Source organism: Odocoileus virginianus, chromosome 10 (assembly GCF_023699985.2).
Source record: "Odocoileus virginianus isolate 20LAN1187 ecotype Illinois chromosome 10, Ovbor_1.2, whole genome shotgun sequence".
Classification (NCBI taxonomy): domain Eukaryota; kingdom Metazoa; phylum Chordata; class Mammalia; order Artiodactyla; family Cervidae; genus Odocoileus; species Odocoileus virginianus.
This window is the reverse complement of record NC_069683.1, coordinates 15,990,816-16,016,790: the sequence shown is the minus strand read 5'-3', so window position 1 is coordinate 16,016,790 and position 25,975 is coordinate 15,990,816. Positions and strand designations below refer to the sequence as shown.

Genomic DNA, 25,975 nt, shown 5'->3' with positions numbered 1-25,975 from the left:
AGTGGCCAGTCACTGCACTCCTCATCTTCAAGGCTCTCATCTCCTTTACAAAACTTCTTGAACCACCACTGCACTGTGCGTTTGTTAGCAGTTCCTGGGTCAAATGCATTGTTGATGTTGTGAGTTGTCTTCGCTGCTTTACAACCCATTTTGAACTTGAATGAAAAAATTGGTTGAATTTTCTTTTTTGTCTAACATTTCTGTAGTCTAAAATAAATATAAAATAAACAGTAACTAGTACGTCATTAGCCCCCCCCAAAAAAAATAAAGTGAGAAATTCATATAAAAATGATGAATAAATAAACACATTTATTTAAGAATGTATTGTAGTATCAACTGGCAGAGTTCAGCAATGCAAAACCACAGTTACTATTGTACCAGCCTAGTATCACACAGTGCTATGATTACATTCAAATGTGACATTTTATGCTTAGATAAATCGTTACTGGGCTTCCCAGGGGGTGCTAGTGGTAAAGAACCTACCTGCCAACACGGAAGACATACAAGGGGTGCGGGTTCAGTCCCTGGGTCGGGACGATCCCCTGGAGAAGGAAATGGCACCCCACTCCAGTATTCTTGCCTGGAGAATCCCCCACCATGGACAGAGGGGCCTGGCAGGCTACAGTCCATGGGGTTGCAAAGAGTCAGACACACGACTGAGCGACTGACACTTTCACACATGATCAAAATTTGTTTTCCAAAAGAAAAACAGGCACCTGTGTGATCTGATAGTCACAAATGTGGCTTCTCTGCCACCCTATCCCCGTCCAGGCCCTTGGTTTTTAATTTCTAATCCTTTACCTTTTAGTCTTTCCCTTTAAGCTATAATGCAAGAATGGTATACTCTTCTGCTGTAATTCGTCTATCTCCAGACTTATTCAGATACTCATCTGTCATTTCTCACGTTCGAAAGGCAAATAGAAGGAAAACCACTTTTTTTATGATGTTTCTGACTTTCAGAGAAGTGTTTCACAATCATTCATTAAGAATGGAGAGAGATCTTGGGCCTTCATTCTTAGAGCTTTTCCCCCAAATACTTAACAGTAGCCTAACAGGTGAAACTTGAACTTAAGTGCAAAATCGTGAATCACAGTTATGACCTGGCTGTCAAGGGCACTTTTCTCCTGCTGAAGAAAAACGCAGCGGTCCCCTTTTTGCTCTTCCTGATACTTGGGGACCTTGAGCTGTGGGCCTACACAAGAGAGGTCTCTAACATGCTCTGTCTGTGTCTCTTGTCATTGAGGTAATTGTCATGTGAAAGCCCTGGACAACAGCCATGACAAAGAGAAGTATTTTGACAACTCACAGTCGCTGGATGCTGCTGACGAAGAGCCCTCTGAGGCAGGGACAGAGGAAGACCCTGTGCTGTCTGTTGAGAATTCAGGGAGGGACTCAGATGTCCTTAGCCTTGAAAGTAAGTTGCTTTGACCTGAGCTGTGTTCCTGGGGTAGCATCAGCTCTCAGGCTTGGAGCTTAACTGAGGCTTCTCTTTCCTCTCAAGCATTTGTTTCTTTAACAGCCACTTACTATACTGTAGAATCATGAGGTTGACCCCAGATTGGGAGGCAGAAGACAAGCTATAATGTGAAATTGCTCTTCACACTTCTTTTCTCTCCACCTCAACGTCTTCGTTTACTAGAGCCAATTTGATTTATGTACCAGTCTTCTTAATGTCATTAGTTTAAAATCATCAAAAAAAGAAAGCACGTTGTATTTACACTAACCCAGTAAAATTTAAAGATTTGAAATAACGGGCGTCTACTAGGCCCTCTTCTAAACTTCCATTTTATTATCACATTTTGAGCTGTGCTGTGCTGAAAAGTCCTTAAGATGTATCAGTCTGTTTATAATTACCAAAATCAGTGACTTCCTTTTAGTTCTCATCCTACTCTAACCTCTTCACTGCCTTTGGAACTGTGCACAACTCCCCACTGGGAGCTCCTTCCTCTTCCTCTTGGCTTCTGGGGTATCGCTTGATCTTGGTTCTCTTCCTGTCCTCAGAATATCTTTTTTCAATTTGATTCACTTTTTCTTTACTTTGTCCTTTATCTATTTATTTTTTTTACCCAGGATCTTAACCTTGGTCTCCTTTTCTTAGTTCCCTCTTTGTAATCTCTTGGCCTTTGAGATGCATTGTAGTACACCAGTGTCTCTAAATCTGTACTTTCAGCTACGACACTGTCTGTGACCCCAGATCTTACTTGTCTTTTTAGCGTTCTATCTGGATGTGCCACAGGCACTTCGCATGTAACATATCTAATATTGAACTTGTCCTCATTTTGTCCTGTTTCCTGAACTGCTTCTGATTGCTGTATTCACGCTTCCTGAGTGGCACAGCTCACCCAGTCACCACTATATCCAGTCAATCCCTAAGACCTGCTAAACTTCCCGTCTCTCTGTCTGTCCTTCTGTCACTATCTGCATTCCGACTCTCTTCATTTGGGTCCGGGCTTTTAAGAGTAGCATCGTGATTGGCCCCCCATATCTAATCCTTTACTTCATTCATGTATGGAGAGAGTGGGAGAGGTGGGTATGTGTGTATGTGAGAGAGAGAGGATACATATAATTGGTATGCAATTTAAAAAGCAGAAGTGACCTGTTACCAACTTCTTGTGTGTCCATGGCGTGGGTTTTAAAATCAGAGACACAGATGTATAGAACAGACTTTTGGACTCTGTGGGAGAAGGCGAGGGTGGGATGTTTCAAGAGAACAGCATCGAAACATGTATATTATCTAGGGTGAAACAGATCGCCAGCCCAGGTTGGATGCATGAGACAAGTGCCCGGACCTGGTGCACTGGCAAGACCCAGAGGGATCGGGTGGAGAGGGAGGTGGGAGGGGGGATCGGGATGGGGAATACATGTATATCCATGGCTGATTCATGTCAATGTATGACAAAAACCACTACAATATTGTGAAGTAATTAGCCTCCAACTAATTAAAAAAAATAAATAAATAAAAATCAGACCTGATCTGGTAAGTTGCCTATGCTTAAAATTTTCTATGGTTCTCTATTATCGATAGTTCTGTTCAGCCACTCAGTCGTGTCTGACTCTTTGCGACCCCATGGACTGCAGCCTGCCAGGCTCCTCTGTCCATGGAATGCAAGGATTCTGGAGTGGATAGTCATTCCCTTCTCAGATCGAACCCAGGTCTCCCACATTGCAGGCAGATTCTTTACCATCTGAGCCACCAGGGAAGCCCACCTACTACCTGTAGGAAGAATCCAAATGTCTTCATGTGGGCTGTGAGGCAGTTTGGCCCTGGATTCTGTCTCCAGCTGTACTGTCCACTGGTGTGTAGGCAGCGGGGAGTGCAGACCTTTGCCTGTCTCCCTCACACGCCGCGCTGCTCTGAGCCCCCATTCCTTTGCAGAGGCTGGGGAGGGCCCCCGTACACACTGCGTTTTAGACAGCCCCTGTGCATTCCAAGTTCAGCTCGAATGTTGTCTTCTCTGTGAAGCATTCACAAAGGTCGCCAAGAGTTCAGTTGCCTCATTTGCTGTCTTCTTCCTACTTTTTGTCACGGCACATTTTATATCGTATTAAATGCTTGTATGACTTACGTTCCATCAGACAATGAGCTTCTTATATATTGTGTCCTATGTAACTTTATATTCTTGTGTGCAGTAAATGTTTTTTAGAGAAGTGAAATGTGGCCTTTGCCTTCATGCATAGATTGGATGAACATATCTAGCAATTACAAAATCTTATGTTTCCTTCTAAGTGGTATATTATATATAAAAAAGTGGTGTCCAAGAGAAGACACCTCAAAGGGGGATGTTGTGACTTTCACTTCTGTAGGTTTAGAAAATTAGTTTCATCTCTTCTACCAGGAATCGTGGGGCTTTAAGGAAATTAATTTCCCATTTACCTGCTCAGAAGAGACTGACTTAAACCAGATGGCCACTTTGTTCATTCACAGTGGGGCTGCTCCTCTCTGGTGCCCAGGGGCCTGGTCTCTCTGGCATCAGGTACCCACACAACCACATGAACATCATGAGATTGTTTGATAAACTCAGAACCAACAAAAATGAAACTAAGCAGTGAAAAAGGGGTATTTTTTCCAGCTTACAGAAACTGACCCCGTTCCAGTATGATTCCTTAATGAATGGAATACTCACGAGTGCCAGATTAGAATCTTTCACTGGGACAATTCAGAATAAAACCCAGCCAGAATCTTAACTGTGTGTCACTTCATTTTCTGAACACATCGTTGCTTGCGGCAGCTAACCTGGTATTTAAGTTTCTTTAGATCCGTGTTTCCCCCATAGTTCCATCCCCTCCCCCATACTGCAGACCCTGTATCGTTGCCTGACGACAGCTAGGTGTTCGCCAGGTCCCTTTAGCACTCTGCACACTGTCTCTTAGGGTGCGTCACTAATGTAATTAGAGTATGTTGATGATTCTTACTAGTTTTACTCTTAGATACTAACGTTTTTTGTTTTTTAAAAAAAACATGTCTGAATTCTGGGAGTACCTTCTTCTTTTCTCCAGATACTGACAAGTCTACAGGGACCACGGTCATGGTATAAGTTACCATGTTTATACCAGCAAGCTTCCTATCATGTGATTAGGAGAAAGACTCTATATTTTAATTTAAGTAGTGTGGTATAATAAAAGTCAAGCATAGACTTTTAAAAGTTTTTTTAAAACTCTGTTTTTGGAGGAAAATAAATACAAATAGTTAAACTGTTTCCAGTAACCATAAATGATTATGATAGTTCCTACCTTTTTGTGGCACTTTATAATTTACAGAGTGTTACATGTTATGTATTAATTTTGTGAAATATTTATTACTAGCCCATCCTGTGGGTGAGAAAATTGAGACTCAGAAGCTAGGTACCTGGCCTCACATCTTCAGTAGGGAGTATAGAACTAAAGCTTATCCTTGGGCCTTCTGCTTTCATACCTGCGTCATTGCCTGTGGTTCTCAGACATAGGGGTTTGATAGATTGAACTTTATTTTTTAATTTGTAAGGTCATTTTTGAGACAGACTAGCATTTGCTGTTACCATTATTTTATACATACATATATATATAAACATTTTAATGTCAAAAAAGTACAAAGACAATGTTAGAATAAAGATAGTCTTCCTCAAAAATGGACAGGTGGCAACTTTACACCAATAAATGTGTATCTGGACATAAGTGTGTATATATATGTACTGTAACTTTAGGTGTATGTTCTTTTTTTGTTTTTATTTATTGATTCTTTTTTTATATAACCGTGCCACAGAGCATGTGGGATCTTAGTCTTCCGACCAGGGCTCGAACCTGCAGCCCCTGCAGTGGAAGTGTAAAGTCCTAACCACTGGACCACCAGGGAAGTCCCGTACATGTTCTTTTTTTGTTTCTCATTTTGCTAAGGATTGGTGAAAACTGTGTCACTGATTAACCTTTGAAAAACCATTGCTTTAATAGCCCATTATCTAGTCCCAAACCCCTCCCCTGGAAACCTTAATCTGTAGGTTTTGTAGTCAGAGATTTTGTTATTATGTCTGCCACCTACTAGCTGGTAAATCTTGGGCAAGTTACTTAATCTTGCTGAGCCTTCCTTATCTCATTAATTTAAAAATAAACCAGAGGGAGGGGGAAAAGAAAAAAGGCAAGTTTCAGAGTGCTCATGAATATTTAAATGAAATAACTTCCGGGGAAACATTTGTACCAGGTACTCGTACACACATGGAACTCAGTAAATGTTCATTTCCGGAAACACAGGCATTCCTGTGTTTCTACTGCTTCCTGACTTAGAGGCTGGTTGTGAGCCAAAATCTTCACAAGTACGTACGGTATCTGCTCAATGTTAACATCAGACAAGGGGGCCCTGACATATTTGCACAAGAGTTATTAACAAGAACAGTTCCCTACTTGATTTTCTAGATTGTCTTCTCCAAATTCTCTGTCTTCTCTTTATTCACTCTCCTAACCCAGCTAAAAGAAGGAAGAGGACCACTTGTGCAAATGAAGACTCACTATTGTTTTCTTCTCAGAAGTGAATCATTTCCCTCCCTATCTTAGTCTTAGTGATTTAATCTAAGCCTTTTGTGCTTTCTGATTACTAGTTTGAAATTTTATGCTGTTGTTTATGCATTAAATCTTAAGTCCACAGCTTTATCCTCTGACTTCAAAAAAAGAGATCACTGCCTTTTTAAAATTGAAGTATAGTTGCTGTGCAATATCATGTTACAGATGTATAATATAGTGATTCACAATTTTTAAAGGATTTCCTCCATTTGTAGTTGTTTTAAAATACCGATTACCTTCTCCATATTGTACAGTGTATCTTTGTAGCTTATTTTATACTTGTGGCTCAGTGGTCCAGTATGGGAGACGTGGGTTCAGTTCTTGACTTGGGAAGATCCCCTGGAGAAGGAAATGGCAACCAACTCCAGTATTCTTGCCTGGAGAATCCCATGGACAGAGGAGCCTGGTGGACTACAGTCCATGGGGTCACAAAAAAATCAACACAATTTAGTGACTAAACAGCCTAACAACTAATAGTTTGTACCTTTTAATCCCCTGCTCCTATATTGCCCCTTCCTTCCTTTTTTTTTTTTTGTTATCTTCACTAGTTACATATTTTAAATTCCACATGTAAGTGATACCATGAAGTATTTGCCTTTTCTGTCTGACATATCTCACTAAGCATAATGCCCTCCAAGTCTCTCCATGTTGTGCAGAGAAGACGCTAAAACTCAAGACAGAATTGCCCAAGGTCCTGTGGTGGTGGAGTCCTAATTTGAAACCAACTTTGTCTAATTCCAGAGTGTACTCTATTTTGTGAGACAAAGAAATGTATTCCGAAAGGTAGGATGTGCCTGCTTGCCTTTAGAAGCCACAGTCTTACAGTAAAAGCTATGGATGTTAATCACGTAAGACTTTCTGGACACATTTTGACCCAAACTTTGAAGGAAGGACTTTGTCTTGCTGGTCATCTCTTTGAATATGTGATCTTTACCTCTGTTTATTGTTGATGTGTTTCATTTTGCACTTGTCTTTTCAGCTTCTGCTCCCTAATATTCTTCTTGGAACCTTTCTTCCAAGATTATTAATACTGCTTATCAAGCACAGTCACCTTCTTTTAATCACCTTCTGACGGTCCTCTCCCTCTCAGTAATGTTCCCGGCTTTGTCTTGCTTCTGCTTCTGCTCCAGGCATGGGTAGCTCGGTCTCTCCCTAGATGGCCCATTCCACTTCTGACCATTCATAAGTCTTTCCTAATACAGAGCTAAGATACGACTTCTCATCTCTAACCCTGCCCTATGAGGCTAACAGTCTGTCTCTCTAACGCTGTGCTTCCTGAGGTGTCTGAAGATGGTTATTGTTCCTGTCTACCAGCCCCCACCCCACGTTTCCGCTCCCTTTAGCTAAAAGTCCTCATTTCCTTCTAGCTTCTCTTTACTATAGTTTTTAGTCCCTTCACCATCCCTGTACTCTGTCTGGAATTTTTAAAAACCTTTTAGCAAAATATTTTCAAAGTCTGATCAAGCGTGTATGCGGCATATCAGCTGCTCGTCCTGCTCCAGCATCACTTTGATTTCTTCAGTCCTCCCCCATTTAACGTGGTTTTAAGGACTTTCACCGAGCCCCTTTGCTATGAATGTGCTCCCCTTTGAAAGTCTCTTCCACGGTGGTGCCCAGACCATGAATTTCCAAATTTCCAGTTGTGTCTCCAATGTTGCAAAATTATAGTGGGCTTTTTTTTTTTCCTTATAATCAGAACAACATAGGCTTCTCTCTGTTTCTCTGTACTCCTCCTGTCCCTGTGATTCTGGCCAGATTACCTCACAGGGCTCAGACTCAGCTGTGAGTTTTCCCAGTGCCCTGAGATATAATCCATCCAAATGAAAAAAGTGTGAGCTTTCCTGTGGGCGAGCCTCAGCTGTGGATGCTCACAGTCTCTTCACTTCACAATATGTATTCTCCTTTTTCCAGTTTGAAAATGGTACATGTTGAAGACAAAGAAAAAGATAAGGGTCTCCACCTCTCTGTTTCCAGTTTACATCACAGCATCTGGCCCGCAAGCAGCAAGCCTAATACTCACTTTTTTCTTCTTCTTGTTCAGTCGCTAAATCGTGTCTGACTCTTTGTGACCCCATGGATTGCAGCACACCAGGCTTCCCTATGCTTCACTATCTCCCGGAGTTTGCTCAACCTGCTGAGATCCCGCTGTCATCCAGACCTCTTTCCACCTGAATTCTGTATTTGCAGCTGCTTATTGGAGCTGGAGATGTGTCCATCCTTCTAGCCTAGACCATGGCTCCATGGGTTGTTGTATTCCAAGCCCTCAGCACACTGTTAAGCACGTAACAACAAATGTTTAAATGAATTAACAGATAAGCGCCTGAAATCCCAACACTATCCTGTTGTCCTGTCCCTATGCCCTCTGCTTTGCAAGTAGCCTTACCTTTACACACTCACAGACTCTTTAAGACTTCACACAGTGTACAGAAAGCTCCCTGTTCCACATCGGACTTGACAATCGTGACGTCATCTTGGATATTCTGTTTCCCATTATATTCACATAACTACCAGATTCTTTTAATTTTTCTTCACTGAAATTTCCCCATATCTCTTTCCCTTCCCTTTTAAAGACCTCCCCTTTATCCTCAGCCTAAGTCAGTTTCTCTGTATGTGCCACTTTTAGAGACTGTTGAAACACCTTTCTGTTTGTCCTCTGTCCTCCTCCTGTCGTCCATGCCGTAATTCCTAACACACTAACTGATTTACTAGTCTAGCCTCTATAACTATTGTGGCTGTCACTTTGTTATTCTTTGCTTAACAAACTAGAGGCTTCCTTTACAATGAATCTTCTCCCAGACTTTCCCAGACACTCAGTGTCACCCACCTCTGTGAGTATCTTATTTGCTGATGTACTCTATATAAATTTTTTTTCTAGTTAATTTGAAACTAGTAGTGCCTTCAGAACATACACGTTCGTTACACCTGTTTCTGTATGTGTGTAAATGGGTATATACATACCTGCTTTTTTAGTTTCATCATTCTGAGAGTGCCCTCCCTGGACCTCTATTCTATCTAAATCCTGCCTCAGGTAGTCTGCTTTCCTGTAAAAAAGCATTTCGGGAAAAAAAAAAAAAAAGCATTTCGTGACTACCTTCAATTATGTTTTTCCTTTAGGAAAAAATATTTAAATGTAATTGTTCTCTCATTGTTTAATGTATAGTTTTATGTCTCCAAATTGATTATATTTAATTCCTTAGAATCAGGTTTTTTGCTCCCAAATATATAGCACAGAGACAGGCACGTAGTAGGGCCTAAATAGATAAAGGTTGGTCTGTTTTTTCCTAAGGCATAGCACCTTTAATATCTCCCCATTTCTCACCTTTTTTTAGTGTTGTTCTTTAGGAACTGCTGTCACCTCAACCCCAGCAGCCTTTGAAAAGGCCGGATGACTGCCATCAGCAGAAGCCTGCAGATAGTTTTGAGTTGAATACTGATTTCCATCAGTGAAAGGCCTTTTCCCTAGAAACTTTTTAATGATATATATTACCATATGGTAAGGGCAAAGGGAAGTATTAATCTTTGGGACCTGGGCTTGCAGAACTTTTTGCAACTAAACAACATGAATGCTTTCTAAATAGTAGTAGTTTTTGAATGGAAATAAGGCTTCCATATACAGCATCCATTTGTAGCTCTAACTATGCACTGCGGACTTACTTATGTGCTGTCTTCCTTTGACCAAAAACCACTTTTCTTTAAACCTGTATTCTTGGTCATGGGCAAATGTATCAAAAGTTCTTTTCTGTCCCAGGACCAGATGCAGGGAGTCCCATGGTAGCCAGAGAAGGCAGGAGAGGAAGCTAAAATAACATGAGGAGGACTTGGAGATAACGCTGTTGCTACAAGTCAGCTGCTGGGCAATTCTAATTAAGTTCCTGTTGGAACCCCTATAGCAGTCCTTTGCTGCTTTCCTGGCTTAGGTACTGAGAAGTTTGTGAATCATACAGCATATCAGACGCTATGCTAAACACGTGAGGCCTGGCTTTCCATTGCTTGCCTATCATCTCAGTGGGCAGTACTTGAACACATGACAAATTTCCAGCAGGACAAGCCAAAAGCAGGAACAACAGATCCTCAAGGAACCCACAGAACAAAGTATTCCTGAGTTCCCATTAATTGTTTCTGTAGCTATCTGCACCTGCTCCATGCCAGGAACAGTGGTGAACATTTGGAATATAGTAGCAAACTAGGTAGAAACTAAAAATTAGAACTCTTTGTCAACCCCACGTTTATACTACTGACTGCATAATTTTGGCAAGTAACCATTTTTATCTAAATATCCTAAAGGAGAAGACTTTGCCAACCCCTATTTGACTTTATGCTTGTTGCAGAATGTTAATATTAAACAACAGAAACCATCATATTGGTTCAGAAAACTTAAAAGAAAGTTACTTGAAAGGGCAGCAATAGATTTTGTAGTCACTTGTTAACAAAGGGAAGAGCCATATAGCTTTTCAAAGAAAGAAATGACAGATTTCTAGTGGTGCTCCTCAGCTTGGCAACAGCCCTGCCCACCTTCCCACTTTCTGCTCCAGAAAGTGGAATGGGAGACAGAGATGCCAGTGGAGAGCTAAGAGTGACACTGCAGACCTTCTGTGAGAAGGGCTCAAAGCTTTAAGTTGTTTTTAGTAATGGGAATCACCCTGCTTTCTCAGCCTTCTCAGAGACTGAAACTGCATTTCTGAGGCGGGTTACTCACTGTGGTTATAGGTCTGCTGAAACCGTTATGAGATTCCTGACCTTGGCCTTATGAATGCCATGTTCTAAATTACTGAAAAGCCAGATGACCAGTTGAAGATTTTTGTGGTACTGGCATAACATAGACTGTTGTGAGCCATCAACCCCAAGCTCTCAGGTTGTCCATTGGGCAGATATCATAGTAGGAAGCATTCCATTTTGTTATTTGTTTCTGTACCCTGTATACTTCTTAGAAGGAGTAGAAAGAACTGTCACAGAACACAGTGTAAGACTCAGCCATATATTCAAAATGGCAAGAGTTAAGTAGTAAAGAATTTGTTTTTTAAAAAAAGGAAAGCAAAAAAAAAATTCAAAAAGGAAAGCATTCTGTAAAGAAACTCAGACTAATTTTGCCCTAAGCTTTCTTTCTAGTTAGGCATAGAGGAGAGCTTGTAAGGTTGTGTAACCCTACATTGTATAGTAATGGAAACACACTGACTGCTCAGGAGAGAGAATTTTTACTAGGCCATTGCACTGAGAAACATCCATGGGAGTCTTTACATAAGAAACGTTAGCAATATAATAAATATCTTGATAACCATTTTAGGAAAAAATTACACTAGCAAATTGTTATATCTTATTAGCCATTAGTGAAAATGAAAGCCTTCATGTGGAATTAGGATAATTTTCCACTAAACAAATCATTGTTCAGTTAAGGTAATTAGGTTGTATGGTCTTAACAACTATATTTCATATGTTATTTGAATAAAGCTTGAAGAATCCTATATATTAAATAATATATCATAATAAACTTCATCTTTGCCATCTATGTCTTATATCTAGAGCAAGCTGGTCCTTCCCGCACCACCCCCCCCCCCCGCCCGCCCACCAAAAATACACATAAAATAGCCATCTTCATGTTCACTAGTGACAGTCTATGACTGCCTACCATCTAGCTTCTGCCGTTCTTCTCAATCCAGTTTTTTATAAAAGCTGGATGACAAAAATGATTATATTATAAATTCTGAAGATGTTGAACGGCATTTTTATGAAAATGGACTACAGAAGTGCCTCTAAGCAGAGCTGAAACTTTTCTCAGAAAGCAATGGTTGGAATCACTCAAGTACTTGAATGACTGCGTAACTTTTAATAACATGCTGGCACTTGAATTTCAGGTACAGTGGTTGAGGAAAGCAATGGTTCTGATGAGATGGAGAATTCAGATGAAACAAAAATGTCAGAAGAGATATTGGCCTTGGTGGATGAATTTCAACAGGCATGGCCCCTGGAAGGCTTTGGAGGAGCCCTGGAGATGAAGGGACGGCGTCTGGACTTGCAGGGCATACGAGTACTGAAGAAGGGCCCCCAGGATGGAGTAGCCAGAAGTTCTTGCTATGGAGACTGCAGAAGCGAAGATGATGAAGCAACAGAATGGGTAAGAGTTTGCCAACTCAGTTCTTACCAATTTGTAGCCCAGGTTCTTGAGAGTGGGTAGGGGGCAGCACTCCTAATTTGCCAAGGGTAATCTGTTGGGTGTGTGGCACTCGACTCCATGCCCTAGTCAGCCTTCACATGAGAATTGTACTGCTGGAAGCATTTCATGTGTCTTAGGCATTACTGGCTTTTAGAGGAAATGGGTGTAAAGCCACGCTCAAAGCCTGCAGGCTTGGAACAGCCCAGTTCAAACATCTTAAGTTTTAGTTTTCTCTGTATCCTTTAAGGCTAGGTTATTTTGTTTATTTCACTAAACATTTTTCATCTAGACCTTTAAGAATTAAACTGAAGGAAAGAACTTAACTCTTACATGGAACTGGTTGTTATTTTTGTTTTTTAATTGGAGGATAATTGCTTTACAGTGTTGCATTGAGACTGGTTATTCTTAAAGCCACCAATACACACAGCCACAGGCAGATATGAAAGTTGATCTCATTTGTCCCTAACATGTTTTCATTTCCCAGATCACATTCCAGGTCAAACGTGTAAAGAAACCCAAAGGAGATCATAAGAAAACTTCTGGGAAAAAGGTAGAATCAAGTCAGGCAGAAAATGTACATCGTAACCAAGGAAACTTGGAGATCACTGGCCCAAAGGTGGCATCTCCTGGGCCACAAGGTAGATTGGAATGTTTAATATGCCAGTTTCTTCTTTCAGATTTCAGTGTTTCAGTTCTCACAAAGGGTGTGTTCGTGACTGCAAGTAGATCACATGAAAAGGTAATTGAGCCAAGTGAACAGGAAGCCAGTCATTGGTATAAAAAGTTTGTTTTAAACATTAATTTGGCTTACATTCTTACCATCTTGAACTTAAGTACTCTATTAATTCTTAACTTGACAGCTTAGTTTAATATATAAAAAAAACTTGGGGTTTGAGACAGACTCCCTGGGTTCAGATAACCAGTTTTGCTATTTAGTTCCTTTGCCTCATTTTTCTTATCTATAAAATGGGGATAATTGCATCTGTCTTATAGAGTGGTTGTGTGTATTCTGTAAGGTTATACATATAAAGTGCTTTGAATGAACTGAACACATAGGGCTCAATAAATACTAACTATCTAGTAATTTTTTATGTGTTAGATAGCTCTTTAAGTATTAGATAATGCTTTGGAACTACTCCCCAGGGAAAAAAATGCATTTACATTAAAATTTGGCATGTACTTTTAGGGTTCATAGTTATCCCAAAGTCTGTCTTTGGACTCCAGGTTCAGGGCCATTGCCATGAGTCCAGTTGACTTTCTTTTCCAGCAGTGAAACAGTGGTGATAGAATTTCTTTTAAGGAAAAAAATTCTCCTCTTTAATTTTTTTAATCCTTTTTTAAAAGGATATTTTCACTGTGTTACATTTGAAAATTCAAGATAACTTCATGAAAATGTGTCTAATTTAAATTGTATTTACCAAAGCTGAAAGCAGAGAACACATAATAAAATATAAGGAATGAGGTAATCTTAGGTAAATCTCAGAATGATCTGTGACTTGAGAAAAATACTAAAGAGGAAAATTTAAATGGATAGTTACATACTTTAAGGTGAAAGCACAGAGAAAAAGAAAAAAGTAATTCTGGCATCAGAAGATACTACAAAATAGACAAAGAATTGAAACAGTATTTTTTTGCAGAATATATATTTTTACAGAATACTTGATAAGCAAAGGATATCAGTGCCATTTAAAGAGCGCCTCCAAATCGATAGAAAAAATACAGCATTTCAGTAAAATATGTGCACAGTACGTAGGCATTTCACCACATACACATCACACACACACACACACACACACACACACGGCGCGTGGTAAAATGTTTAGCCTCTCGAGCAAGGAAATGCAGACATAAAATGTAACATGCCATTTCTGCTTGTCAGATTGTCTTTGTGTAATACACAGTGAGATTTAATAAAATGAATTTTGGGATAGTTTGACTAGATACATCAGAAAAATTTTAAATATACCAACAGCTCTACTTCTAGTAATTTACCCTAAATAATCTTATAAATGCAACAGATAGACATATAAAGATACTGATCATCATGCTGCTTATCATAATAAAAATTTTAAAAGTACCTAAATGATGACAGTTGCCTAAATAAACTACAGCATGTTCTTGCCCTGTACTGTGCAACTAAGATGTGTGTAATTTAGTAAGTGAACAAAAGCACTTTATAAAGTAGCATATATAGAAGATACATCAATTTTACACTAAAACATCATAAATGATCATCTCTGGGTGCTAATAGGGCTACAGGTGATTTTCATTTTTTATGTTTTTTTCCGGTTTTTAAATTTCTTAAATAAGCCTATATTACTTTTACAAACAAAAACTAAAAATTTCTTATAAAAGTGACAATTAAAACTCAGTATGGTTGAGAAGATAGGAGAGCACTTAGGCAATTTTAAGTGGATTCAAATAGGTGGGGCTGGGTAGGGCACTGAATATACTTGCAAATAAGATCATAAAACTATTCACTTTCACTCATGTCCAAAGTTCTATAGCGTGGAAGAGGTAAGAGAAGACTGGAGAGGTTCAGTATCCCAATTTTCAACCAAGTATAGATTCTGTCCACTGCCAAGTGATAAGATTTGTGATAAATCCTGACATAGTGGTAAAGCAAATTATTAAACCAGTCCTTTGTGAGCCCATGGGGGAAGAGTCTCAGAGATCGTTAAGGGTCATTGTAGATTTTCTAAGAATTAATAAAACTAATAATGCATAATTTACTTCATTTCCCACTTTGGTGAGGTCTACTAGACTAGAAGACCAGGGAAGTGCCATATATATAACCTAACTGGATTTAAGCAAAGCACTTAACAGAGTGTCTTATGATATCCTTGTGAATACCGTGGCGAGAGATGGGCTCGAAGGCTCCCCAGTGCCTGCAGCATAAAGACCACACTTTCTAGCCGGGCACACAGGACATTTACCACCCAGCCTCTGTCTCCCCTGCAGCACCATTCCCTGAACCGGTCATGCTCTTGTTTTACCTCCTTGTCTTTGCACGTGCTCTTCCCTCCACCCAGGATGCACTCCGCCGCCTCAACGGTGCCCAGACGTCACTCAACCTCCAGCTCCAGTGCCATCACTTCCTTGGTACCTTCCGGCAGCATCCGTTTCTTTCTCCTCTGTACAGCTGTCCTCTGCCTTCACTGTGGCTCTCATCCTGTTGTGTTCTAATAATTCATGTCTACCTTCCTCACTAGACTGTGAGCTCAAGGGCAGGCCCTTTTATTATTCCTCTCTGAATCCCTAGTGTCTTAATACAGTTCCCAGTCCCATATAATAGCTGCTCAATAAATACGGCCTCACTAACTCAATGGACATGAGTTTGATCAAACTCCAGGAGATGGTGAAGGACAGGGAAACCTGGCATGCTGCAGTCCACGGGGCTGCGAAGAGCCAAACATGACTGAGCGACTGAACAACAATAAAATACTTTCCAAGCGAATTTCTTACACAGAAAGGAAAAGTAAGTTTTATTGTGAAATTTATGGTTTAATTTTGTTATTTATTTAAACAGGGTTCATTTGAAACTCTTCCAAACTTTTTTTTCTTTTATTAAAATCTAAATCTAAAGCCCTGCCTCTCTTAAAAGTTTTCTATTACTGGTAAATTCATACAGTATAAAAAGAGTTAATACATTACCAAAGTTCTCCTTCCTGTCCATTCCATTGGAATTTCTTCAGAAGAATCCTTCCCAGATAAGACTGAGTTCTGCTCTTTTCTTGGGGGCTTTATCCAAGTAAAGAGCCTACACCCAAAAGGTGGTACCTTTGAAGGGTATCAGTAAGCAGAGCCTTCAAAGCCGAAGAAAGCTTTAAACAGCATGACTGGCCGTGCACATGTTGTAGTGAAACAGACCTGGATCTGAGTCACAGTGCTACCCCTAGTAGCCAGGTGGTCCTGGGCAGGTCACTTGATTTCTCTGAGCCTCCATGTTCTCATTCGAAAAACAAGGATTAAGACCTGCCTCCTGAGGCTACAGATGAAAAGCATTTAGCACAGGACCCGAACATACAACACAGTAAGCGCACTGGAAATAAATGATAACCTTTCGTTGTCATCGTCATTCTGTATCCTACTGCTTTTCTTTACAACAGGGGTTCTCCACCAGGAGTGACTTTGCCTTCCCAGGGAACACTCGACAGTATCTGGAGACGCTTTTGGTTGTCCTGTCTCAGGGAAGGTCCTGCTGACATCTGTGGTGTAGAGGCTGGGGATGCTGTGAGACATCCTCCAGGGCACAGGACAACACTCACAGTTTTGTTGGTGCCTGGTTAAGAAACCTGCTTTAGAGACGTATGCTTCTCCTGACTTAGAGTCGTCTTTATAGAATCAAAATGTAGAAAGGTGAAAATTAAGTTTGGTAAAATGTTAACACTGAAGAGTATTCTAACCCTCATCTCAGTCTTAAATCCAGTGAAGGACTCGTTCATTTTTACTTCATCATCTTTGAAAACAAGGCTTTCCTCAATGATGATAGTTATTCCTATTGCTGTGAATGACAAGACTTTTGTTAGTTCTCTAAGTGGTAGAAATTCTAGACTAGAAGGATGACTGGCACCTCCAATACACCAGTCTGAGTGAAGTAATCACCAGGGCGTAAGACACTATATGTGTCTTTGGGTCTTTGCCATTGTGCTGACAGATGATGTACTTTCCTTCCAGGAAAAAAGCGTGACTACCAGAGTCTGGGGTGGCCCAGCCCGGACGAGTGCCTCAAGCTCCGCTGGGTGGAGCTGACAGCCATCGTGAGTACCTGGCTCGCAGTTTCTTCAAAAAACATTGAGTGAGTATCTTAGAGCTCTCCCTCTTTCATGGCATCTGTGTACCAGTGATCACACTGGGCCCCAGCTGACTTGAGGGATGCCCTTTGTCGGCAGCTACCAGAGAGTCATCCTTCCTGGGGTTGGTGGTTCAGAGGATACCATGGATGGACTCAGCTCATGGTCCTGATAGTCTGTGTACCCTCTTCTCTCTGCCTTCTCCCATACTTTGTAAGCTATTTATCTAGTCACCGATGACTTGGTTTAAATTAAAGACTGGATCTCTCTCCATTAAAGCACAAAACCTCACTGACATCGTGTGCTTGAAAAGGGAGCCAGAGCAAACCCAGATCTGTGAGCACCTACCAAGACACAAGCAGGCAAGGTTGCCTCTATGGTAACTGCTTTTTCCTCCCCGGTTGCTCTTTCTCTTTTGTTGTCCCCCCCCCGCCTTTTTTTTTTTTTACCTTTTAAGCGTTGCAGTTCCCCAAGATTTACCACTAAACCTTATTTTAAAAGTCACTCCTCGTTAGAGTGCTCTATTCCCAAAACTTCGGTCACTGATATGTTGACAACTCCCTGATCTGAATCTCCAGACCAGACCTTTCTTCAAATCCCTCAAGTTGTCTCTCCAGTTGGCCTCTCTGCCTAGATCTCTCTCTAGTACCTCAAGCTCAGAAAAACTAAACTCATCATTTTCTTGTCCATTCTCCATCCCCCCTAAAATCTTTGTTCTGTTTGTTTTCTATTTCTTGTTCTTAGTAAATAGCTCCCAGAAGTGCTTAGGCCAGAAATCTAGGAGTTACCCTTACCCCTCCAGTCCAGTCCATTACCAGTTCTTGTCACTTTTACCCTTTGAGTATTTTTCAGAACTACTTGCTTTTCTTCATCCCTGTTGCTGCTTTATTCATTCTTGCATCTCCTCAATCCATTCTCTCCATAGTACTCAGAATTGTTCCTCAGATGGAAGTCAAATAATTCTTAAAATGCTCTAACAACTAAATATTGCTGTTCACAGTGGCTCGCAGAGCCCTTCATGATCTGCTCCCCACGTGTCCTTCCATCTTCAGCTCTGCGCTCCCTCCTGCCAGGCCTTCACACGCGGTGCTGCCTTTGCCTGTGGTGGTGTTCTCAGCATCTTCTCCCGACCTGCTTAATTCCTATCCCTCCTTCTGGTCTTAACACCTTTCCTCCTCAGGAAATCCTTCATTAACTGCCTCCTTCCTCGATCGGCACAGAGGAAATGTACACCCCCTCTAGTAAACTGACACTGTACTATGTTTTTATCTTTTATAACTCATCACATCTGTAGTAACTGACTATCACAAGACAATGAGCATCATAACAGTGGGAACTGGGTGTTTTGTTAATTATTATAACTCTGATATCTGACATGTGATATAGGCTCTGAATAAATAATGAATGTTTGCATATTAATATATGGTTAACTCCTAAGTAGCTAGAAGCAAAATTTGCCAGTGTCAAATTGCCACATCAGTATATATGATAGTGTAAAACATTTGGCCAGTATATAGCAGGAAAATGACCACTTTGGAACCGTGAAGGGAAGTGCTTCATGGATCTGTGTAGCATTTACGGTCTAAACTTTAGGGAACTTTTCCTGTGGGGACAAGTATGCCTCTGTGCACAGAGGGAAAATGAAAGACAGGAACCACTTCTGGTTGTTTATCACTGTCTGTACCCTGGAAAAGAAACCCTAGAAGAAAACCTACCTGGTTTAAAACCTCCCCAGTGAGAAAAAGTGGCCAACAGCAGTGAGGAAATCAGACGCCTGTTGCATAGAGAGAAGGCAGCTTGAGAAAAGACTGAGTTCAGGACTCAGATCCCCACACTGCTGCTCTGACCTAGGGGACAACCTCTACTCACATATTCAACAGACAGTCATCACCAGGCACTGGAGTCCTTGTACCTATAAAGTGAGAGACCAGACTAAATGTCTGTTAAATCTCTTGCATTTTGAGATTCTGTGGTTCCAGACAGTTTTATTTATATATTGCAGTTATGGTCAGCAAATGATTAATACTTTGTCCCCACCCACTTAACTTTTGCATGGCTAAGGTGGTCCTTTCCGATTTTCAGCATCACAGAACACATAGACTTTGCCACTCCAATACAGCAGCCAGCGATGGAACCTGTTTGCAATGGCAATCTCCCCACGAGCATGCACACCCTGGACCACTTGCAGGGGGTTTCCAACCGAGCCAGCCTCCACTACACGGGGGAGAGCCAGCTAACAGAGGTGAGTGTCAGCTGTACTCAGCCCGTCTGTAGCTTTTGCCGTACAGTTACGATGCGGCTGATAGCGAAAGCGCGAGTGGCCAGGCCAGGTTTTTTTTTGCCTTTTTCAGATGACTGTTGTCTAGATGGCTTTAGGAAAAGCCTGATTTCTTTCAGGCCCTGTGACTGAACGTATGCTTTTTTTATGACCAGGAAATTATAATTCTGATTCATTCTTCCAGATGGGTAGCATTCTGCTTGTCACTGGACAGAGGCTCTTTGTGAGAAATATTTGGGACAGTTAATTCTCCTGCTGACATTCTTAAGGGAGGGGAGGAGGGCAGGCTCAGCATGTATCTAGCAAAGAGTGTACCCAGAAAAATAATCAGAAAACATGCCACAAATATCCAACAGTAGAGGATGTGTTAAATAAGTTTTGGTGTAGATATAAGCTAGTATACAATAAGAGCCACTAAGAAAGATGCGTGAGAAATACATTTATTGACATGAAGAAATTTCTTGATTGTATTGTGTGAAAATGTAGGTGATAGTTACAGTGCGATCCCATAGTATCCAGTCTGTGAGAGTAATGCTATATGTGTACATAGAACAATATCTGAAAGATGCGTAAGAGGTGCTAACAGTGGTTGTGTCTGGGTGATACGATTACAAGCGCTTTTGTTTTCTTCATGCACTCTACTTTTTGTAATGCTATAATGAATGTGTTTTCTTGCCTATAACCTTTGTTAAGTTAGAGGGCTGAGGGGATGTAATGGCCTTCAGTGTGTGTTCCACAAAATGCCTTACCAACAGGACCAGAGCGGGCGCCCCCAGAGATCAGTCTGCACCCACGGCGCAGGGCCCAGCCCCGTGTCAGCAGCGTCGGCTGACCTCCCTCATTTTCGTTCCTCTAACCTTTCATCTCCCTCTCTGTACCAGGTGTTGCAAAATCTTGGCAAAGACCAATATCCACAACAGTCACTTGAACAAATTGGCACCCGAATTGCCAAAGTTTTGGAAAAGGTAAGTCACTCTGTAGGAAAGCTGTCAACTGTTACCCACTTTGTACTTTTTCCCAGTTATTTGCCATTAGTGGCCCTAACCTCTTCAGTTAGTTATTTAGCACTTGGTAACTAAAAGGATAACATGAAACAACCCCACACAGAATATTTTAATCATTTTTCTGTGACTTTTTCTGTTACGTGGTTACTGTTCTTTTTTGCTGCTTTGTTTACTTTCTGTGCTTAAATTTATGTGGTCAGTTTTCTCATTTTTAGGCTACCATGGATAGATTCAGGTAATGCTACTAAGAACTTCGGAATCCAGGTATAAGAAATAAGTCAAAGGTTCATCTTCTGGTGATAAAGAATATTTAGTAGTTTGGATCATGGATGGGAACCATATCTTGAAATATCTTTTTTCTGAAGTCATGAAACAGAATATTTGCAAAACTTTGTTTTCTTACTTTATGGTTAAGAATCTATCCACTTATCATTATATGATATTGAAGAGGTGATATAACAGTGATTAAAAGAGTCTACTCAACTTCCAGTATGACCGCGGCAATATGGTAGGGACGGGTAATCATGTCAGTTTAAAGGAGAGGAAGTGCAGACAGCCATCACTATTCCATGGCAGTTCTGAAATTCACATGGCCAGTTGTCACCAGTTCCCCCAATTCCAGGGTAGGAAATACTCCTTGAATAGGTCCTGTTTTGGTCCCGTGGGGGTGGTTTCCTATTCTTTTTCTCATTTCTTCTCTCTAGGCTGCCTTTCCTTTTCCTTAGAAGTGTCCTGTATTTGCAGCTGAAGAGCTTCCTCAGCCTGCTGCCTGTATATCCTTGGCACAACTTTGTAAAACTTTGTGGACTTTCAGATTACAAGCCACTCAAAGAGGCAAAAGCCACGCCCACAGATCTCTTCAAGAGGCCCCTGTCTGCTTCAAACATGAATCCAGGACAATACCTTTAAGATTCTTAGATGCCTTTTGTCTGACAGTCTGTGAGACTTAAATCAAGATGCAGATCTTTCTGAGGTGGTAGTAACAGAGGGTCTTACTGCTGTGTTTTTGATGTGATCTCAATCCTGAGGCCATCGTTTTACTGGTAGCATCTGGATTTGATTTCTTTTTTGTCAAAACCTTGTGCTGACTGGAGAAGCTAGTAATTGAGACGAAGTTTCATTTTCTAACCCTGCAAGTCCCAGTTTGGAAGCATTTTCTCTAAATTCTGCTTGAAAATTGTGCAGTTCCTTGTTTAGTTCTCCTCTTTTAATGCTTTTTTATGGGTGATATTTAAAAAACCATTTGTCACTTTCAGCGTTCTTCCTCAAAGCCTCCCTAGCCAGATCCACAACATCATTAGGTATTTTCCTATATTCCAGATAGAGCCTCACTGTTTGTCTTGCCAGCAGATGATGATGCCTCTCCTCCAGCCTGCAGGAGCAGTTTCCTCAATGCTCTTCCAACCTTCATTAATGTTCTTTTTGCTGTTCCTTCAGCAATATCCTCAACCCATTCTCCAGACTGCTGTCAGCATGCTCTAAGTTTCTATTATGGCAGCACTCTATTCTTGATACCAGATATTGTTTTCAGTTATCTTTTTTGCTTAATTAGGCCAGAATTGAGTGGCTTAAAACAAAACTATTACTTGCTCAAGACCCTGCAACCTGAGCTGGACTTCTTTCTGATCTGACTTGGAATCATCCATGCAACTACAGACATACGGAGACTCAACTGGGGCTGGCCACCAAAGAAATCTGGAGTGATTGGAATAGATGGGGCACAGCTATATATTGTCTCTCTCCAAGCAGACTCTCCAGCAGAGAAGCTGGACCTTTTTATCTGTTGTCTCAGGGCTCCAAGAGACTGAGAGCAAAAGCATCCAGGCCTTTTAGAATCCATGCAGAGAGCTGGAACAGCAGTGCTTTTACGAGTTCCATCCGTCAAAGCAAGTCCCAGGGCAAGGGAGATATCCTTCACCTGCTGGTAGTGCAAAGACTGTGGCCCATCTTTAATGGTGGATCTTTAATCCACCACAGTGCCTTTCAAAAGGAGCAACAATAAAACTGACAGCTTCTCAGTGGAAATGGTAAAACTAGAAGCCAATGTAATGACATATTTAAGGTACTAAAAAAGAAAACTGCAAACCTAGAATTCTTTTCCAGCAAAAATATTCTTTAGAAATTAAAATGAAATAGTTATGTGTTCAATAAAAATTCAGAGACCTTGGCACCAGTAGGCTTGCACTGAAGTAAAAATTAAAGGGAGTTCTTCAGAAAAATGATCCCAGACAGAAATATGGACATGCCAGAGGGAAAGGACACTGGAAAGAAAATAGAGATGAAGACTAATTGTACAAAACGGTAACTGCGCTCCTCTGAGGAGCTTCACCTGTATCTGTAACTAAGATTCATGGAACAGTAACAGAAACGACAGCAGGGAAAGAAATGGAGTTTAAAAGTTCTGAGTTTTCATTGGTATCGGCCAAGTCGTAAAAGAACGTTTGCACTGGACTGTAGTAAGAATGTGTGTTTTAAGTTCCGGGCTAACTACTAAAAATGGTTTTAAAATGTAATTCAGTGGAAGGAAAATGAAATAATGTAAAACATTTGATTAATCCAAAGAAAATTGAGACAGGTAAAAAGTACATAAAAATAGACCACAGATAGTAAAATAGTAGATAAGTATATCATTAGTTAGCTTCAGAAAAGATTTATAATTAAAGCATTTTGTATGGAATGGATTTTTTTTTAAATCCAGAACTATATGCTGCTTATAAGAGAAACTCTTCAAATATTAGGACACAGAAAGGTTGAAAATACAAAGATGAAAAATACATCATACAAACAAGAAAAAAGAAAAGCAGATATAGCTACACTCTTTATTTAAAAAAAAAAAATTTGAAGCAAGAAACAGAGTTAGAAGGGCTGAAATGGAAAAGATTGATAATACAAATTTTTGAGGTGATATGGAGCAACCTGAACGCTGATACGTTGCTAGTGAGAATATAAAATGGTACAGTTATTTGGAAGACAGTCTGATAGCTTATTAAAAAGCTAAGCATATATGATCCAGTAATTTTACTGCCAGGTACTTAATCAAAAGTGAAAGTGTTAGTCACTCAGTCATGTCTAACTCTTTGCAAGTCCATGTTCCTCTGATTCTCCAGGCAGGAATACTGGAGTGAGTAGCCATTCCATTCTCCAGGGGATCTTCCTGACCCAGAGATTGAACCCAGGTCTCCTGCATTGCAGGCGTATTCTTTACTGTCTGAGCCACCGGAGAAACACCATGAAAACTATGTCCAAAAATACTTGTTTAAAAATGTTCACGGCAGATTTATTTGTAACAGCCAAAAACCTGGAATCAGATACCCATCAATAGGAGAATTGATAATCAGTGTTATACTTATACAATGGATACTATTCTAAAATACCCTATATCCATATTGATGAATCTCAGAAATATTGTGCTATTAAGTCACTGGACACAAAAAAAAACGTATGGTGTATGATCCCAACTATACAAATTCTAGAACAGGCAAAATTAACCTCTGGTGGTAGACATCAGAAGAGTGATTGCTTTGTCAGGGGAAGGGAAGCAGCTTGAAAGGACTTTCTGGAGTGTTGGAAGTTTTCTGAGTCTTTAAGTAATAATCAAAACTGAATGTTATTCCTAAGGTCTGAGCATTTCTATTATACCTGGATTTTTAAAAATGAAGTTTAGATAAAGGTTTTAGACCACCAGAAACTGAAAGATACATGTTAATCAACAGACTTGCATTAAAAATCACTGAAGGGATTTTTTTCAGGCAGAAGGAAAACTATTCCAGGTAGAAACTCAGAAAAACAGAAAAAAGCAAAGAAAACACAGCAAGAGTAAATATTAAGGTATATGTAAATAAGTATGTTGATACTAAATAACAACAGTACTGTCTTCTGAGGTTATAGTTCATGGCAAAAGCAATACGAAAGGCAGAAAGGAATTACACTGACTGCTGTAGATGGTCTTAGATCCAGTTAGACATTTTATACTCATGTAATTGGCCTCACTTAGCGTGGGCTTCACTCAGAAGGATTAAGGGGCCCGGACACCACAGCAGCAGCCGACTCGTACCTCCAGAATAAGCACTTACTTAGGCCAGGGCTGTTCTCTGCCCACCTTCTTTCCTGCCAAGTGACTTGAGGTGCGAGGGAGCAAGTCAGATGGTTAGAAGTGAGGACTGCCCTGACATAATGCTCTGAGTCCCATATGAGAACGAGTGTCTTCTGGAATAGCCCCACACGCACAGAGCAGGGACACAGTCCGCCACAAGAACCATGGTACTTAGAGGCTCCCGGCTGTGGCTTTCCACCAGGGGCTTCGAGTTTTTCCCAGTCTTTCTTTTTTCTAATGGAAATGTTTCTATAGGCTATACATTTTACCAATTATACTGAATTACAACTTTTTAGCAGTAGACTTGCAGTGAAACATGTCACAAGTGGTCAAGATAATTCATAATTCTCTGTGACGACTTCACTTGAGAATTTTCTTACCATCCTAAACATTAAGGGCAACAGTATGGTTAGAAGTAAAACAATAACTTTCAGTGTTGATAGAGAGACACACATTTGGTAAACAGTTCAGTTAAATTAGTGGGGTTGATCTTACAGGTCCAGATGGTTGGGTCAGCTGCCTACCATCGCTGTTGTCTTCTCATCCTAGGGTGGGTCTACGTTTTGGGGTCAGCAGTCCTTACTCTCAACCGGTTTAAAGCAGAGGCTGTTCTTAAGTGAGAAACAAGAATTTCAGAGACAAGTCGCTTTAGTTTCACTGTGCATGAGCTAGTTAAGAGCACCTGGTAATGGTCCTTTTATCTGGGATAGATACAGTCCTTTAAAGGATGCCTTTTCCAGTATGCATAATCTGGCTGAAGGTCATGGGGCATTTGATCTTCATCCAAAAATTAAAAGCTTGTGATAAGCTGATAAGGCTGTTGGGAACGTGCATGCATATGCATGCAGTGTCCCTCGGTTGTGTCGGACTCTTTGTGACCCCATGGACTGTAACGCACCAGGCTCCTCTGTCCATGGGATTTCCCAGGCAAGAATACTGGAGTGGGTTGCCATTTTTGCCTCCAGTCTTTTCCAGTCTCACCAGTCCAGTTACAGTGTACCAAGGTCGTTTGTACTGTAAGCTGTCTTGCCTGGTGACAGCTAACGTTTCTCCTTTATTAGGTCTTCAGAGAAATAGGGCTAGAAGGTAAATCCAACATGAGATTTCATTATAGGCTCACAGACCAACCATGACCTTATTAACTTTTTGGCACAGTAGGTCTCGGACTTTAGGGTACACCGCAGTCACCTGGAGGACTTGTTAAAACCTATTGCTAGGCTTCTGTGACTTCACTTACTGATTTAGTAAGTCTAGGGTTGGGCTTGATAACTTACATTTCTCATAAGTTCCCAGGTGATTCTGGGTGATGTTGCTGATCAGAGGATCACACTTAGAAAATAGCAGTGATAACAAACCAAAAGCACACTTTTCCCATTTACCTTTCACAAAAAAACAAGGATCTCCATGTCCTCTCTGCTTCAACTTTTAAAATACTTAGTCATTATCCTTTATTATTTCTTGAAAAGCCCATCTGTAGTTGTCTCTTTGGAGAGGTTTTAGTTTGCATTACCATAATTACCAGTAAGTGTCAGCAGATGACAATGGTCAGACTCCATTTTAGGGTTCAGTCATTATGGACGTTCAGACCCCTCAAAAAGCTGCCCAGCTTGCAGCCGAGGTTACTCTCAACGT

The 25,975-nt window shown here is 40.7% G+C and overlaps 1 protein-coding gene and 1 long non-coding RNA gene across 10 annotated transcripts in view; one reads left to right on the top strand and one right to left on the bottom strand.

Annotated features, from left to right (window-relative positions):
- The window catches only part of TTC17 (tetratricopeptide repeat domain 17), a 114,471-nt gene that overhangs the window by 69,507 nt on the left and 18,989 nt on the right, over positions 1-25,975 (top strand). For 3 of the 4 annotated variants that reach the window (XM_020882941.2, XM_020882961.2, XM_070473146.1), the window contains 6 exons: positions 1,244-1,414; positions 11,877-12,136; positions 12,660-12,813; positions 16,853-16,973; positions 19,051-19,210; positions 20,128-20,211. In XM_020882941.2, the coding sequence (XP_020738600.2) occupies positions 1,244-1,414; positions 11,877-12,136; positions 12,660-12,813; positions 16,853-16,973; positions 19,051-19,210; positions 20,128-20,211 (950 nt within the window). The remainder of the gene's footprint in view (positions 1-1,243; positions 1,415-11,876; positions 12,137-12,659; positions 12,814-16,852; positions 16,974-19,050; positions 19,211-20,127; positions 20,212-25,975) is intronic. The other variant, XM_020882971.2, reaches the window with a different exon arrangement.
- LOC110130778 (uncharacterized) overlaps positions 11,826-25,975 on the bottom strand; it is a 29,330-nt gene continuing 15,180 nt past the window's right edge. For 2 of the 6 annotated variants that reach the window (XR_011489896.1, XR_011489900.1), the window contains 2 exons: positions 18,838-18,880; positions 17,401-18,742 (listed from right to left, as the gene is read on the bottom strand). This is a non-coding gene — a long non-coding RNA (uncharacterized lncRNA). Of the gene's footprint in view, positions 12,892-17,400; positions 18,743-18,837; positions 18,881-19,195; positions 24,955-25,975 lie in introns of those variants that run through there. The other 4 variants (XR_011489897.1, XR_011489901.1, XR_011489898.1 and 1 more) reach the window with 3 other exon arrangements.